Genomic DNA, 15636 nt, shown 5'->3' with positions numbered 1-15636 from the left:
TTAAAGCTAGTAATCAATTGTGATCATGGTTTTAACATAACCTAGAAACTTGGTTATTTTTAAATTACTTAACAGCTGATGTTATGGCACCAATGGGTTACGCTGCAACTGCAACACTGGCTTCAAAAACTCCAGTGCTGTTTTTAAGCTATCCCACTGCTGATCCAGCTTCCTGTCCATGCAGCTGCCACACACATGGCAGATTAGGTTGGAGTTCCTGGCTTCCAGCTTTGTACAGCTTAGATATGGCTGTTATAGCTATTTGGGAAGTGAACTAGGCTGGAAGATCTCCCCTTTTCCCTAAGGCTCTGCATTCCAAATAAATAAGTAAAACATTAAAAATATTATTTTTAAAGACAGTGTGCCAGTGGTACCATCTACTGGTTCACTTCCCCACAGGGCTGAAGCCAGGATCCAGGCCTCCTACATGGTGGCAGGCCTCGACAATCAAGAGCTGGAGGCAGGCTTCTAATCCACCCATTCCAAATGTGGGACATAAGCATCTTAACCCACCTTTAACCACTAGGTCCAAAGTTAGTACTTATTGGTAATTTTTTTTTTAAAAAAAAGATTCATCTATTCAAGTAACAGAGTTACAGAAAAAGATCTTCCATCAACTGATTTGATTCATTCCCCAAATTATTGCCAACAGCTAGATATGGCAAGGCTGAATTTCAGCCAGGAGTCAAATTCCACTCAGCTCTCCCACATGGGTGGCAGGGGCCCAAGCGCATGGGCCAATTTCTGCTGCTTTCCTAGTGCATTAGCACACAGCTGATGCAAATGAGGAAGTAAGGGCTGAAACTGGTCTTGGATATGGAATATCAGTCTAATAGGCAGTGTTTAATCTGATGCACAAGACCAGCCCCTAACGGCAAATTTACACATTAATTTATTTGATAGGCAGTCACAAGAGGAGAGACACACAGAGAGATACTCATCTACTGCTTCACTCCCCCATATGGGCACAACAGCCAGAGCTGGACTCATCTGGAGCTAGGAGCTTCTTCCAGGTCTCCCATATTGGTGCAGGGATAGGGCCAAGGACTTTGACCATCCTGTACTTTTTTGTAAGCTTCTTATTGATGTTTTCAGGTAGGGTTTGTGGCTTCTGTGCCCTTCTAGAGTATTTCTGAGGGCTGAGTACCTAGTCTTACAATCTAAAAACTCAAAAAAGCTGTAGAGTGATATGGTAGGTTCAAAAAGAGTAACCAGGGAAAATTAACATTAGCAGTATGTGGAAGGGGTGGAGACCAGAATCTACCACCAGCAAAACAGTAAACAAGTAGGTGGTGAACGAAGCGTTTAGCCTGCTGGTTATAAAATCATATTTGCTTTCTTTCCCAAATAGTGAAAAACAGGAGTGTGGGGAACACTTCAGTTAAGAATATTTACAAGGGCTGGAATTATAGCATAGTTGAGTAAGTCTATGTGTACTATGCTGGCATCCCATACGGGCACCAATTCAAGTTCTCACTGCTCCATTTCCAGTCCAGCTCCCTGTTAAAGGTCTCTAATCTTTAAACACACACAGTTGGAATTCCTTTGCCATTTATTTCCTGATTTTTAAAAGAAAATCAAAGTAATTTTTAAAAGATTTGGGCCTGGTGTGGTAGCCTAGTGGCTGAAGTCCTAGCCTTGAAACACGGGGATCCCATATGGGCGCCGGTTCTAACCCCAGCAGCCCCATCTCCCAGCCAACTCCCTGCTTGTGACCTGGGAAGGCAGTTGAGCACAGTACAAAGCCAGGGTCTCTGCACCCACATGGGACCCGGAGGCAGCTCCAAGCCCCTGGCTTCTGATTGTTGCAGCTCCGGCCATTACAGCTGCTTGGGGAATGAATTAACGGACAGACGATCTTCCTCTCTGTTCGCCTCTTTGCATATGTGACTTACCAATAAAAATAAAAAATCTTAAAAAAAAAAAAAAGATTTGTTTGAAGAGCAGAGTGATAGATAATTTTTCATCTGCTGGTTACTCTACCCTCAATGGCCTCCACAGCCAGGGTTGGTCCAGGCCAAAGCCTGGAGCCTGGATTACCATCCTGCTCTCCCACATGGGTGGCAGGGCCCCCAAGTGTTTGGGTCATCATCCGCTGCTCTCCCAGGCGCATATGCAGGGAGCTGGATTGGAAGCAGAGCACCTGGGATCCAAACAAGGAATCTGATGAAGATGCCGGCATCCTAAACGGTGCTTTAACTTGCTGTCCCACAACACAGGCTCCAAAACTATTTTTAGAAAATTCACAGAAGGGGCCATTGCTACAGGGCAGCTCTGGCAGTTGCAGCACTTTGGGAGTGAACCAGCACTATGTAACTGTCTCTGGATGAAAATAAATATTAAAAAAAAAAAAAAAAAAAAAGAAAATTCAGAGAAGTATGATTATTCTAACAAAGCAGGAATGAAATAGGGTGGAGGGAATCACACAGACCAGAAGGGTCTAACTTAGAAAGCAAAAGACTAAGTAACCGGAAACGTCAAGGAGGGGTATACACACTTGGGAGGTGGTGGAACCAATGAATCATTTATCAAACTGTTGAAATATTATCTCATTTATTCCCCCAAACAATTCAGTGAAGTAGTTGGTCCTTGCTTCATTTCACAACTGAGGAAACAAACCCAGAGGTTGCTTGTATAACGGTCTCCAGGTCACCAAGTTGCTGAAGTACCAGAACATAGATTAATACCCAGCTTCCTCTCACCTTTTGCTTCTCAATGATGTGTGGGACACGTAATTTAACAAAGATTTTATAAAATTGGGGAGCCCAATGTCCATCCTCAGACACTGTCCTGCAGCCTGAAGTCCACGGCAGGGCCGGGGCCTCAGCTCTGGGCTCTCACGACCCTGCTTTCCTTTTCTTTCTCAACTCTGCATTTCTCTCCTTGGCCTCCTGTCCCTTAGCTAGAGTCGGCTGTAACAGGAAGGAAAAAAAAAAATTTAAGAAGCTTTGTAAAAGTGTCTTACCCTGAGGTAAAAGCACTTTCTAGACAATGTTTCTGAAACCAACTCTTTTTTAAATGATCTTCATCTCGGTCTCTGGAGACCTTGTATGTCCCAAAGGCCAAAGACAGCAAAGCTGAGGTATAAACAAGAGAGATGACCGATTTCTTTCCTGGAAGACACTTAAGAGTTGCCACATCTTACCCAGTGCCTTGAGTTTTATATTTTTATATCATTTCATCTTTATAGTTAGTATTATCCTCATTTAACAGATGAAGAAATCTGTGCTCATAAGCTACATAAATTATAGCAGACCATAAAATCAGCTATTGATATAGTACACTTTCAATTGCAAGTCACTTTTTTTCCCCATTTTTTCCCTTGTTTTGACAATTTTTACGTAGTTAATCAGGGCAAAAAGGGTCAAGGGTTACAGGAAAGTGGTAATTCTATTATTTCCACACTTTTTTTTTCCTGTATCTGGGGTAAAGGAGGGAGATAAAGGGAGAAGCCCCACCCAGTCTCCCACCCATCCCAGGTCCCTGATGTGGAGCATGCTCCAAGGGTCTTGCTCAAGTGGTTCTGATAGTTCAACAATTCTGAATTATTGCCAATCTCGCCATTCCAAGCACGATGAGGTCACTGAAGAATCCACGAACTGACATAGTCCACCTTAGAGTCTCTGTTTGCCCAGATTTCCACTGCCAACATATTGCTGGGGTAGCTGATTGATTTGTTCTGACCTCTGTTCTAAGCCAGCTAGAGTTACCCCAACTAACTGGGTGGTATTATCTTTACTCTCTTTTACCCCCTGTAGGTTGTCATATTTGAGACTACAAGCTCTCAAGGATGAGCCATCTTCTGCTGTTGTCTTAAGTCACTGGCAGGGATTTGAATCCAAAGTGGAGTAGCTGGGACTCAAACTGGTGCCCACAGGAGATGCCAGTGCTGCACACAAAGGCTTAACATGCTATGCCATGTTGCCAGCCCCAACTTTAGTTTAAATTTTTATTGCAAAATCAGATATACAGAGAGGAAGATCTTCCGTCCATTAATTCACTCCCCAAGCGACTGCAAAATGGCCAGAGCTGAGCCAATTTAAAGTCAGGCGCTTTGCCGGGCCCGGCGGCATGGCCTAGCGGCTAAAGTCCTTGCCTTGAAAGCCCTGGGATCCCATATGGGCGCTGGTTCTAATCCCGGCAGCTCCACTTCCCATCCAGCTCCCTGCTTGTGGCCTGGGAAAGCAGTTGAGGATGGCCCAATGCATTGGGACCCTGCACCCGCATGGGAGACCCGGAAGAGGTTCCAGGTTCCCGGCTTCGGATCGGCGGCTCACTTGGGGAGTGAATCATCGGACGGAAGATCTTCCTGTCTGTCTCTCCTCCTCTGTGTATATCTGGCTGTAATGAAATGAATAAATCTTAAAAAAAAAAAATAAATATGAAGTCAGGCGCTTCTTCTGGGTCTCCCACGCAGGCGCAGGGTCCCAAAGCTTTGGGCAGTCCTTGACTGTTTTCCCAGGCCATAAACGGGCAGCTGGGTGGGAAGTGGGGCCGCCGGGATTAGAATCAGTGCCCATGTGGGATCCCTCTGTGTGCAAGGCCAGGACTTTAGCCTCTAGGCTAGCACACTAGGCTCAGCCCAAACCTTTTTAATTAAAAAAGGAGGGAGGGGGAGCAGAAAAAACAGACACATACAGAAAGAGATCTACTGTCTGTTAACCAAGTGCCTGTTAACAGCTGGGGCCCCACAGCACACAACAGTTGAGGCTGGGGCTGCACCAGGCAAGCCAGGAGCTAAAAATTAATGTATCACACTCGGGTAGTATGAACTCAAGGACAAAGCTATCACCTCTATTTCCCAGGATATAAATTAACAGGAAGCAGGCTTCATAGGCAGAGCGAGGACTGGAATCCAAGCACTCCGATATGACAATCGGGTTTTCCAGACAGCACCTTAATCACTGTGCCAAACGGCTGCTCCCCCATGACATTTCCTAGGTTTGTTTTTTTACCCAGTAAAATCTTCCTGAGATCCAAGTCAATGCATCCATTGACAGCTTACTTCTCTTGATTGCCAAGTAGTACTCCACAGCATAAATGAAATAGTTTATCCAATTACTGTATTTGGATTGTTTCCAGTTTGAGCTATTATGCAGAAAAATTCTGTAAACATTCACGTATAGTATAGGTTTTATATGAACCTGCGTTTTTATTTTTGGCACAAACACCTAAGAGAGTGCAATTGCTGAGTTGTACAGTAAATACACTGCTTTGTTTAAAAAACTGACTTATCAACTATAAGTTTGCTTAATAATATTTTGTTTAACTTGACAGTATTGTTCTGTAAAAAGAGTATTATACTGCATGCAGAGTTACAGGATTTATCCCACACACACATTCCTTTTTTTAAGATTTTATCTGAAAGCCAGAATTACAGAGACACAGAGAGAGCTATCTTCCACCCACTGTTTCTCTTCCCAAATGGCTACAAAGACTGAGGATGTGCTAAGTCCGAGCCAGGAGCTTCACAAGGATCTCCACTGTGGGTGGCAGGGGCCAAAAAACTTGGCCACCCCTTCATTGCTTTCTTAGGCCCATTAACAGAGAGCTGCCTAGGAAGTGAAGCAGCCAGTTAACATTACACTTCCAAAAGTTCTCCACATTGTCACATGCAGCTATATATTTCTTTTCTTTTATATATATATTTAAAGATTTATTTATTTTTATTACAAAGTCAGACATACAGAGGGGAAGATCTTTCATCCGACGATTCACTCCGCAAGTGACCACAACAGAGTTGAGCCAATCCAAAGCCAGGAGCTAGGAGCTTCTTCTAGGTCTCCCACATGGGTGCAGGGTCCCAAGGCCTTGGGCCATCCTTGACTGCTTTCCAGGCCACAAGCAGGGAGCTAAATTTTAATCGCATCTCCCTCTCTTACCTTAAGGACAGGGCAAGATTTCTCTTTCTATCCAGCTCTTTCTCTATCACCTTCATTTAAAATATTATGCTGGCTGACACGTAAGTAATTACATATTCCTCATCTCTAACAGAGATAAAAATCCTTTTCGTCACTGAACGGCCAAGAGGAAGAAGATAATGAGTGTGAAACAAGTAGCGTAACTCTGCATATGCTCTACAAAAGGTAAATGTCTATTTCTGTTTAACAATTAAAAATACTTTGAATTGATTTTTATTGCTTTTCTCAAGCTACTTTATATTCTAAAAATGAGGGCAGTTGCCAATTCTTTGCAGATGCCTACTGCTTTTACGTAAGAAAACAATTATTTATACATCCATCTCATAATCAACTACAATACTAACCACTAACATAGGTAAACAGTCCTGTCGGTGCAGCAAGTAGTGATAATTGTTCTCTCTTTTTTCCTAATAGTTGTATTAGCTGGCCTAAAGATTCCTTTATATCTTCTACTTAGTTCTATTATTTTTCCTTTAAAGATTTGTTTGTACCCAGTGCGGTGGCCTAGTGGCTAACATCCTTGCCTTGAAAGTGCCGGGATCCCATATGGGTGCCAGCTCTAATCCTGGCAGCTCCACTTCCCATCCAGCTCCCTGCTTGTGGCCTGGGAAAGCAGCTGAGGACGGCCCAATGCCTTGGGATCCGCACCCACGTGGGAGACCTGGAAGAGGTTCCTGGCTGCTGGCTTCAGATCGGCACAGCACTGGCCGTTGCAGTCACTTGGGGAGTTGAATCATTGGATGGAAGATCGTCCTCTCTGTCTCTCCTCCATCTTCGTGTATGTGCCTTTCCAAAAAATAACATAAATCTAAAAAAAAATTGTTTTTATTGTAAAGGCAGATGTACAAAGTAGAGAGAAACATCTTCCACCCTGTGGCCACAGGGCCAGATGGCCACAACAGCCAGAGCTGGGCTGACTTGCAGCCTCTACCAGGTCTCTCAAGCAAGTGCAGGATCCCAAGACCCCGGGCCCTCCTAAGACAGTGGAGAACGGCCCAAAGCTTTGGGACCCTGCACCCATGTGGGAGACCCAGAAGAGATTCCTGGTTCCCGGCATCGGCTCGGTGCAGCACCGGCCTGTTGCGGCTCACTTGGGGAATGAATCATCGCACGGAAGACCTTCCTCTCTGTCTCTCCTCCTCTGTGTATATCCGGCTTTTCAATAATAATAAATCTTTAAAAAAAAAAAAAAAAAGATAGCACAAAGCCTAGGGACCCTGCATCCATATGGGAGACCAGGAAGAAGTTCCTGGCTTTGGATCAGTTCCGCTCCGGCCACTGCGGCCATTTGGGAGAGTGAATCATTCGATGGAAGATTTTCCTGTCTCTGTAAATCTGACTTTCCAATGAAAAAAAATATATTAAAAAAAATTAGCATTCATTTGCTTAAAAAACTAAGGCACAGTAAAAGAATGCAACTACTATAACAGTTAACGACCAACGATTTTTGTTAAATAATTTATTTTTATGGGAAAGGCAGATTTGTAAAGAGAAGAGACAAAGATCTCGACTGCTGCTGGTTCACTCCCCAAGTGACTGCAATGGCTAGAGCTCAGCTGATCCGAAGTCAGGAGCCAGGAGCCTCTTCCAGGTCTTCCAATGGGTGCCTGATGGGAAGTGGAGCAGCCAGGACACAAAGCAGCACCCAGATGGGATGTCAATGCATAGAAGGCAAAAATTTAGTCACTGAGCCATCATGCCAGGGCCCGATCAATGAATGATTCTTTTTTTTTTAAAGATCTATTTATTTTTATTGCAAAGTCAAATATACAGAGAGGAGGAGACACAGGAAGATCTTCTGTCCAATGATTCACTCTCCAGGTGACTGCAATGGCTGGTGCTGCGCTAATCAGAAGCCAGCAGCCAGGAACTTCCTCCAGGTCTCCCATGCAGGTGCAGGGTTCCAAGGCTTTGGGCCGATCTCAACTGCTTTCCCAGGCCACAAGCAGGGAGCTGGATGGGAAGTTGGGCTGCCCGGATTAAAACCGGCACCCATATGGGATCCCGGCGTGTTCAAGGCAAGGACTTTAGCCATTAGGCCACGCCGCCGGGCCCTCAATGAATGACTCTTAATAGTTATCCTAAAACCACCCTTTAAAAGATGAATACTTCTCTCCCTAATCGAACTGCTGGACTCAGAACTCTAATCAAGAAAAGACAGAAGACAGAGCAGATCAATCATTCATCTCAGCTATATGTTGGCAGCGATATATGGGGCAAACGGAGATTTTATGATGGACCATATCAATCAGTGGACGACCTCATCGAGCGAAACTGGCAGCGATTCACAACCGGAGAACTATTAACACCACTTGAGCAAATATCTCAGAGCATGCCCCACATCCGGGACTCGGGGTGGGCGGGAAACCGGGTGGGGCTTCCCCCTCAATATCCCCCTTTACCTCAGATACATGATGGAAACAATATGGACATAATAGTATTACCCACTTCCCTATCTCCCTGAACCTTTTTTTTTTCTTCTTTTCTTTTTCTTTCTTTAACTGTAATTAACTATGTAAAGATTGTCAACAACACAATAAAATAGATTATTAAAAAAAAAAAAGATGAATACTTCTGCCATTGAGTGCAAGGGTCAGAGTCAAGCCTCTTCAGAGGCTCAGACAGAGCAGTGGACAGCATATCCAGGTGCACATGGAGGATATGGAAGTCCATCAGAACCTGCAGAGGATACCTGGTACCACAACAGAGGACGGAAGACAGAACAAATCAATCAATGGCAGTGAGAATCTGGGCAAATGGAGACTCGAGGGTGGACTATGTCAGTCAGTGGATTCTGCAGTGACTTCATTGTGCTTGGGATGGTGAGATTGGCAGCAATTCAGAACTGCTGAACTGGGCCCAGCACCGTGGCCTAGCGGCTAAAGTCCTCGTCTTGAACGCCCTGGGATCCCATATGGGTGCCGGTTCTAATCCCGGCAGCTCCACTTCCCATCCAGCTCCCTGCTTGTGGCCTGGGAAAGCAGTCGAGGACGGCCCAATGCTTTGGGACCCTGCACCCATGTGGGAGACCTGGAAGAGGTTCCAGGTTCCCAGCTTCGGATCGGTGCAGAACCAGCCATTGCGGCTCACTTGGGGAGTGAATCATCGGATGGAAGATCTTTCTGTCTCTTCTCTCTGTATATCTGACTTTGTAACAAAAATAAATAAATCTTTAAAAAAAAAAAAAAAAAAAAAAGAACTGCTGAACTATCAAAACCAGTTGAGCAAGACCCTCGGAGCATACTTTGGTTTCTCTTCAAATCGCATAAATCTTTTGCTTTTTACTAAAGATTTCCGTGGAGAGGAAGACCCTCAGAGCACGGCCCCACATCAGGGACCTGGGATGGGTAGGAGGCCGGGTGGGGCTTCTCCCTTATCTCCCCCTTTACTCCGTTTACAGAAATTAAAAAATGTTGAAATAATAGTCTTACCCACTTCTCTGTAGTCCTTGACCCTTTGTGCCCTAATCAACTGCGTAAAGATTGTCAAAAATAAAGGAAAAAAAAAAGATGAATACTGGGCCTGGTGTGAAGCCTCCATGACTTAATCTTCACTGTGTAAATGCTGGGATCCCACATGGGTGCTGGTTAATATCCTGAGTGCTCCGCTTCCCATCCAGCTCCCTGCCTGTGACCTAGGAAAGAAGCAGAGGACCGCCCAAAGCCCTGGGACCCTGAACCTGCATGGGAGGCTCGGAAGAAGGTTCTGGCTCCTGGCTTCGGATCAGCCCATTGCAGTTATTTGGGAAGTGAACCAACAGATGTAAGAGCTTTCTGTGTTTCTCCTTCTCTCCAAAAATTTGAACTGCCTTTCCAATACATACATTCATACACGCTTCTCAACTCAAAAAAATCATGAATGTCACTGGGCAACAGAGGTAACCAAGGATCAAAACATGTGTCTTGCGTTCTCTCATACTTTGTTTCAATTCTATGGATTCATAATTAGAAGAAAAATGTGACTAGCCTCTGCCTAATGATTATAAGAAAATGACTTTACAGGTCATTCAATTCTCCAAACTGACCATTCTAACCTTAGAGGTGAGGTTCATGGCTCAGATGGTTTCCCCACAGCAGGCAGCTAGTTAGGGGTCACCTTTGCCAAAGAGTAAGTCAGCCCCTCTGGGCTCCACACTGCACTCCATTCTTATGCATTTATCTATACTGACTTAAGATTTCAAGGAATAATACTAAGACCGTCAAATCAACCTTTACCAATTAGCCAGATCTGTATGCGTCTCTGTTGGGGTCCAGGCAGTGGATGTGGGGGACAGGAGGGTGTGAGTATTGTTCCATTGAAGGCAGGGCGCGGGCGGATGACTCTACAACCACCTGAATGCAGCTCCACCTTACTTTGCATGGAACCTGGACCACCCTGCAGAATTCTAATCCATCCAGGCATTGTTTGCTACTGTGGAGTTGGCCAAAATTTTACTCAATGTGAGCTTGGAGGTTAATGTCAACAATAATGTCTTACAAAAGGGCCTTCTATTTTTCCTACTGTCTTGGCTGTCCCCATTGACCTTATGCTAACCAAGGGACCTGTATTTAGGGTTTCATTCTTTCTTTAATCTTTAGTTCTCCTTTTCTTTGTGATACAAGATTAAGTTGTAGAATAAGAATTGTAGCAGGAACTTCTATTGTTTTTTGGGTAAAGCAGGTGGCAGGGTTGTCCTTAGAAATACCCACAGCCAGAGTTTGACTGATTCTGCTTAAATAAGGCGGACAGCAATATTTTATGGTCCACAATCATCATGGAATCCTAGTGGTCCGTCTCTTTCTTTATTCTTTCTGCGCCTCTCCCACACAACCTTCGCGAGTTCCGAACCTGGGCTGGAGCTGGACTCCGGCACATGTCCTTTCAAACACTTGGTGCTTGTCACGCACAACACAGTACAAAAAACATTTGAAAAAAATCCTTGCTCTCAACCAGCTAGTCAGAGAAATACAAGCAAAAATAACATTTCTAACAACGTGAATAAGTTATAGGACAGCATAGCACTGAGTTAGACCAAATTTTTCTAATTCTCAACAACCAACTGCGCGTTTTGTTTATTGCATTTAGAAGAGCTTTCTTACCAGTGTTGGCGGAGAGAACAAAGGGAGGGAAAGAAGATGTTCTTAATGAAACATTTCTTCTAAGGACCTTGTCTATGTCAGTGTGGAGGGCTGTGAATCGTTACTGTAACAGACTCACTAAACACTTCTTAAGAACGTTTTTGGTTGGCCCAGTGCAGTAGCCTAGCTAAAGTCCTTGCCTTACATGCGCTGTTATCCAATATGTATGACGGTTCTAATCCCGTAGCCTCACTTCCCATCCAGCTCCCCGCTTGTGGCCTGGGAGAGCAATAAAGAACTCCCAAAGCCGTGGGACCCTGTACCCGCGTGGGAGACCAGAAAGAGGCTCCTGGCTCCTTGCTCGGATCAGCTCTATTCTGGCCGTTATGGCCACTGGGGGAGTGAATCAGTGGACAGAAGATCTTCCTATCTGTCTCCCTTCCTGTGTATCTGACTTTGCAATAAAAATCTTTCAAAAAAAAAAAAAAACGATGACAAGAAGAGGTCAAAAGAAGGCTGTCGTGGGAAGTCAGAAGGACAAGGGGACCAGGGGACTGAACGGTGCTGGCGGGGAACGGGGCTCTGCCTGCGGAGAACAAAGACTCCTGTTCCTTGTCTAATTCAGAACCAAAGCAAGAAGCAAAACCACAAAAGACCATGCCTTGCACGGGCAAGTGTGGGGCAACTTCTCCCCACGTCTGTCCACCTCGGTGGACATCGTCCTGGGAGTGACCCTGCAGTCCCTTCCGACTCCCATCAACTCGTCTCAGCAGGGTCCCTAATCTGACTTCCCCGATCCAGGGACGACAGCGAAGGCATGGTGCGAAATCAAAAGGTAACCCCCTTCAGGTCTCTCCACGACGTGCTCATTATCCTCCACCTGGGTTGGGGAGAGCTGACAGCGAAAACCTGGAAAGCTCCGAATCCCACAAGTCGCTCCTGACGCTCCCACAAGTTAACTCCCGGTTCCGGCCGGGCCCGCGCGCTGGACAGGGCCCTGCGGCCTCCCCCCAGGCCCGCCAGGCTCGGGCCGTCTCCAGTGGAGGCGCTCGGCATCACCGCGCGACCCCCGAGTCTTCCCCCTTGGGAGGAACGGGGGGCGAGAGCGGGGGAAGGAAGATAAAGGTTCATTTCTGGAAGAATCTGACCCGTCCGAGCGGCGAGACGGAGGGAGGGAGGGACTGGGGGCGGGGAGCTCGGCGCGCGGAGATGGCCAAGTCGCCCTCGGCTCCCCGAGACAAGCTAACAATGCCCCCTCGCCCCTCCACCCCTGCGCCGGGGAGGGAAGGAGGGAGGACCCGCCGAGCGGCCCTGGGGCCTGGAAGGGGCGGGATGCGAGGCGAACAAAAGCCGCTGCCCACCCACGGCCCCCGGGGCCCGCTCACCTTCCGTCAGCAGCTGCATCGCGTGAGTGAAGGACGGGTCGAGCGAGTCCTTTTCGGCCATGAGTTCGGGCAGGTACTTGTTCTCCGGCTCCATCTTGCCCGCGGCCGTGGCGGACGGCGGCAGCAGCGGGGTCGGCGCCGGACCACCCACTGTCGCGTCGGGACCCGTGGCGGACGGCGGCAGCAACGGTGGCGGCTGCGTGGCGGGGTTGGCCCGGGCGCCCCCCCGGCTGGCCCCTCCGCCTCCCCGGGGCCGGAGAGGCTGCGGCGGCTGCCGAGACAGCGTCTGACGCACCGAGGGGCGGACACCTGAAGGGTCCATGGAGCCGCTGCGGCCCGAGGACCGGGTCTTGCGCGCGGCGGGGTCGTCCCGGCGCTGCATCAGGCAAGAGGAACGCTGAAACAAGCGAGGGGCTGACGCGGCAGCGGCCGAGGCCCGAGCGGCAGTTGGCGGGGGTGGCAGAGCGGAAGCGACGGCGACCGAAGCCGACCCGAGCGACCCAGCGAGAGAGCGAGCGAGCACCGGAAGTGAGGCGCCGCGCGTGCGCATCAAACACCGGCACCGCCTTTGGGTTTCTCCGCGAAGAACAAAGTCCCCAGTGGGGCCATGGCGCCTGCCCATTGCCGTGGCGTTCGAACCCGTCGCCTCCCCGCCCCTCTTTTCCCTCGGAGCCCGCCCGGCGTGAGCGTGGTGCGCGTGCGCGGGCGGCAGTAGGCTCCGTTCGTTTTTTTTTCTGTCCCACGTGACTCGGCGCTAGCTGGACACGTGTCTCCTCCTCTTTCTGGCCGGGAGCGCGGAGGGGGCGGGGGCAGAGGAATGTCTTTGTCTGGGAGCGGGCCCGCGGAGGGGTGGGGGGCAGAGACCTGTTACTCGCGGGCCACGCCCCCTCCAACGGCTGATCCCGGGAGGCGGGGGGCTGTGCCCTGCGGGGTGGGCGCCGGCCGCCCGCCGGCGTGAGAGAATGGGGAACGCGAGGAGGGGAAGAGACCAGGCCCGGCCCAGGGAGAGGCTGACGCAGGAGCTGAGAAAGGGACGCTTGATGGAGAAGTGAAGAAGGGAGACCGAAGGCCGTTTCTTAGAGGACTTGAGCCGAGAGGGGAGGTTGAGAAGTCTAGCAGGGGACCCCAAGCCCTGTCTCAAACTTTCCGATATAGAATAGGTTCTGAAACGGCAGCCATTGTTGTTGAGAAAAATCTGCGTACAAGAAGGATTGCAACTGGGCTCACCACCTGCTTTCCGCTTTGTTAAGTAGTTAGTTCAGTTAGAGGCCAGGTCTTTAATCGGCGGTGCTAACGTGAGGGCCCTGCTCTGAGAGGCCAAGGCCACGGTGGACCACCTCCCAAGCCTTAGCCTTGGGGCTCTCCCAGGGAGCATCAAAAGCCTGTAGGGTCTCTAACTTCTTCCTCTTCTCTTTTGCTTTGCCCATTCAAAGTTCTCCTTTCTGTCCTTTTCCCTCCTGAATCAGTTTCCCGAGTGAGCTTGTGACTTTGAACAGCGCCTCTGTAAATTATCTTCTGGGGATTTAGAAATGAGATTTCTGGATCAGAAGCTTAGATACCCAAAATGAGGCAGTGTAAGGCCTGGCTGCCTTTGTTACTAAAAGAAATGAGAACGAAACACCAATATCCAAGAATTACATGTATAAGGTTAGATTTGCAGACCACCTATGAAAAGAAAGCATTAGCCAGTTGTAAAAAAAAGATGCACAGAGGTTTTTATTTGAGATTTGTCCTCGGGCTTCCCTCCCCCCCCCCCCCCATAGTGCGAAAGAGAAGGGGGAGAGAAGATCTGAGGAACTGCAAGGGAAAAAAGGCAGGCAGAGGGACATGTGGGAGGGGTTTATACCCCTTCCAACATGGAGACAGCCAGACTCTGTTTAAGTCCTAATTAATAAGCAGGGTCAACCTAAGCTCATCATTGCCCAGCTGGAGCCCTGCTAGACCCATGATGTGTCTGGTTCGTGCGGCCCTTTCCAGTTCCGGACTGAGGCTGGAGTGACAAGTTGGGTGTGAAGTAAGCCCAGCCCCCTCCTGCAGCTGCAGCAGCCATCATTCTGGCCTCTTGATGATAGGAAAAGGGGCAACAAAGTCGTGTTGAGGAGGGGTGTAGTCCGAATTCAAGGTCCGGAGGAGGCCCTGTGGGTATAGGAATGTAGGAATGGGGGTCTGGCGGCGTGGCCTAGCGGCTAAAGTCCTCACCTTGAATGCCCCGGGATCCTATATGGGTGCCAGTTCTAATCCCAGCAGCTCCACTTCCCATCCAGCTCCCTGCTTGTGACCTGGGAAAGCAGTTGAAGATGGCCCAAAGCTTTGGGACCCTGCACCCACATGGGAGACCTGGAGGAAGTTCCTGGCTCCTGGCTCAGCACCGGCCATTGCGGTCACTTGGGGAGTGAATCATCGGACAGAAGGTCTTTCTCTCTGTGTCTCCTCCTCTCTATATATCTGACTTTGTAATAAAAATCAATAAATCTTAAAAAAAAAAAAGGAATGTAGGGATGGAGCAGGGTTTGAGGGTGACCCGTGAGGCTTTACAAAAAAATTTTTTTTTCATGAATTAAGAGATGTGGCCAAGGAGTTTGGCTGTTGTGGGTGTGGTGAGGATTATCGTATGAGGTCTGGTCCACCATGGCTGGAGTGAGTCAGGATGAAGAGTCCTGAGGTTAACCGAGTCTTTTGGTCAGAGAGGGGAAATGTCAGGGTCCCCCACTGAGTTCAGATAAGGGTTTAGAAGGCATTGGTCTGTGTGTTTTTGGAGAAGCTTATGAACGAGAGTAAGGTACTGTAAATAGTTAAAGGAGGAGGTTTGGTGAGGTGGGTGACTAAGAAGGGTCAGCCATACATAAGTTCAAAGGGGCTTAGTCTAAGGGGCTTACCATAGGCGGCTCTGATATGTGTTAGAGTCCAAGGGAGTAGGTCAACCTAAGAGGACTGGAGTTGAAGGTTGTCTCGTGAATGTTGTACGACTGACTCCGTGTCCAGGAAGGAGGGCTGGAAGAGCGCTTCAGGGCAGTGGAAGCGCTCATTGCCGATGATGATGATGACCTGACCGTCAAGCAGTTCATAGCTCTTTTGCAATAAGGAGGAGGATGCAGCCATGGCTATCTCCTGTTCGAAGGGTAACCTAGTACAGTCTCTCCTTGATGTCACACACAATCTCCTGCTTGGCCGTGGTAGTGAAGTCATAATTATGCTCTGTGAGGATCTTAATGGGGTAGTTGAATCAAGTCCTGACCAGCCAGGTCCAGACGTAGGATGGCATGAGGGAAGGTG

General features: G+C 48.2%; 1 protein-coding gene and 1 pseudogene across 1 annotated transcript in view; one reads left to right on the top strand and one right to left on the bottom strand.

Annotated features, from left to right (window-relative positions):
* Nucleotides 1-12914, bottom strand: part of KHDRBS1 (KH RNA binding domain containing, signal transduction associated 1) — a 45996-nt gene extending 33082 nt beyond the window's left edge. The window contains exon 1 of the mRNA XM_004591628.3: nucleotides 12364-12914. Coding sequence (XP_004591685.3) covers nucleotides 12364-12913 — 550 coding nt within the window. The 5' untranslated portion in view covers nucleotide 12914. The remainder of the gene's footprint in view (nucleotides 1-12363) is intronic.
* On the top strand, nucleotides 9163-9243 carry LOC118758642 (U5 spliceosomal RNA; annotated as a pseudogene).
* Nucleotides 12915-15636: the final 2722 nt, after the last annotated feature.

Source organism: Ochotona princeps, chromosome 2, assembly GCF_030435755.1.
Source record: "Ochotona princeps isolate mOchPri1 chromosome 2, mOchPri1.hap1, whole genome shotgun sequence".
Classification (NCBI taxonomy): domain Eukaryota; kingdom Metazoa; phylum Chordata; class Mammalia; order Lagomorpha; family Ochotonidae; genus Ochotona; species Ochotona princeps.
Note: the sequence above shows the minus strand (reverse complement) of the source record. Positions and strands in the feature narration are given on the sequence as shown.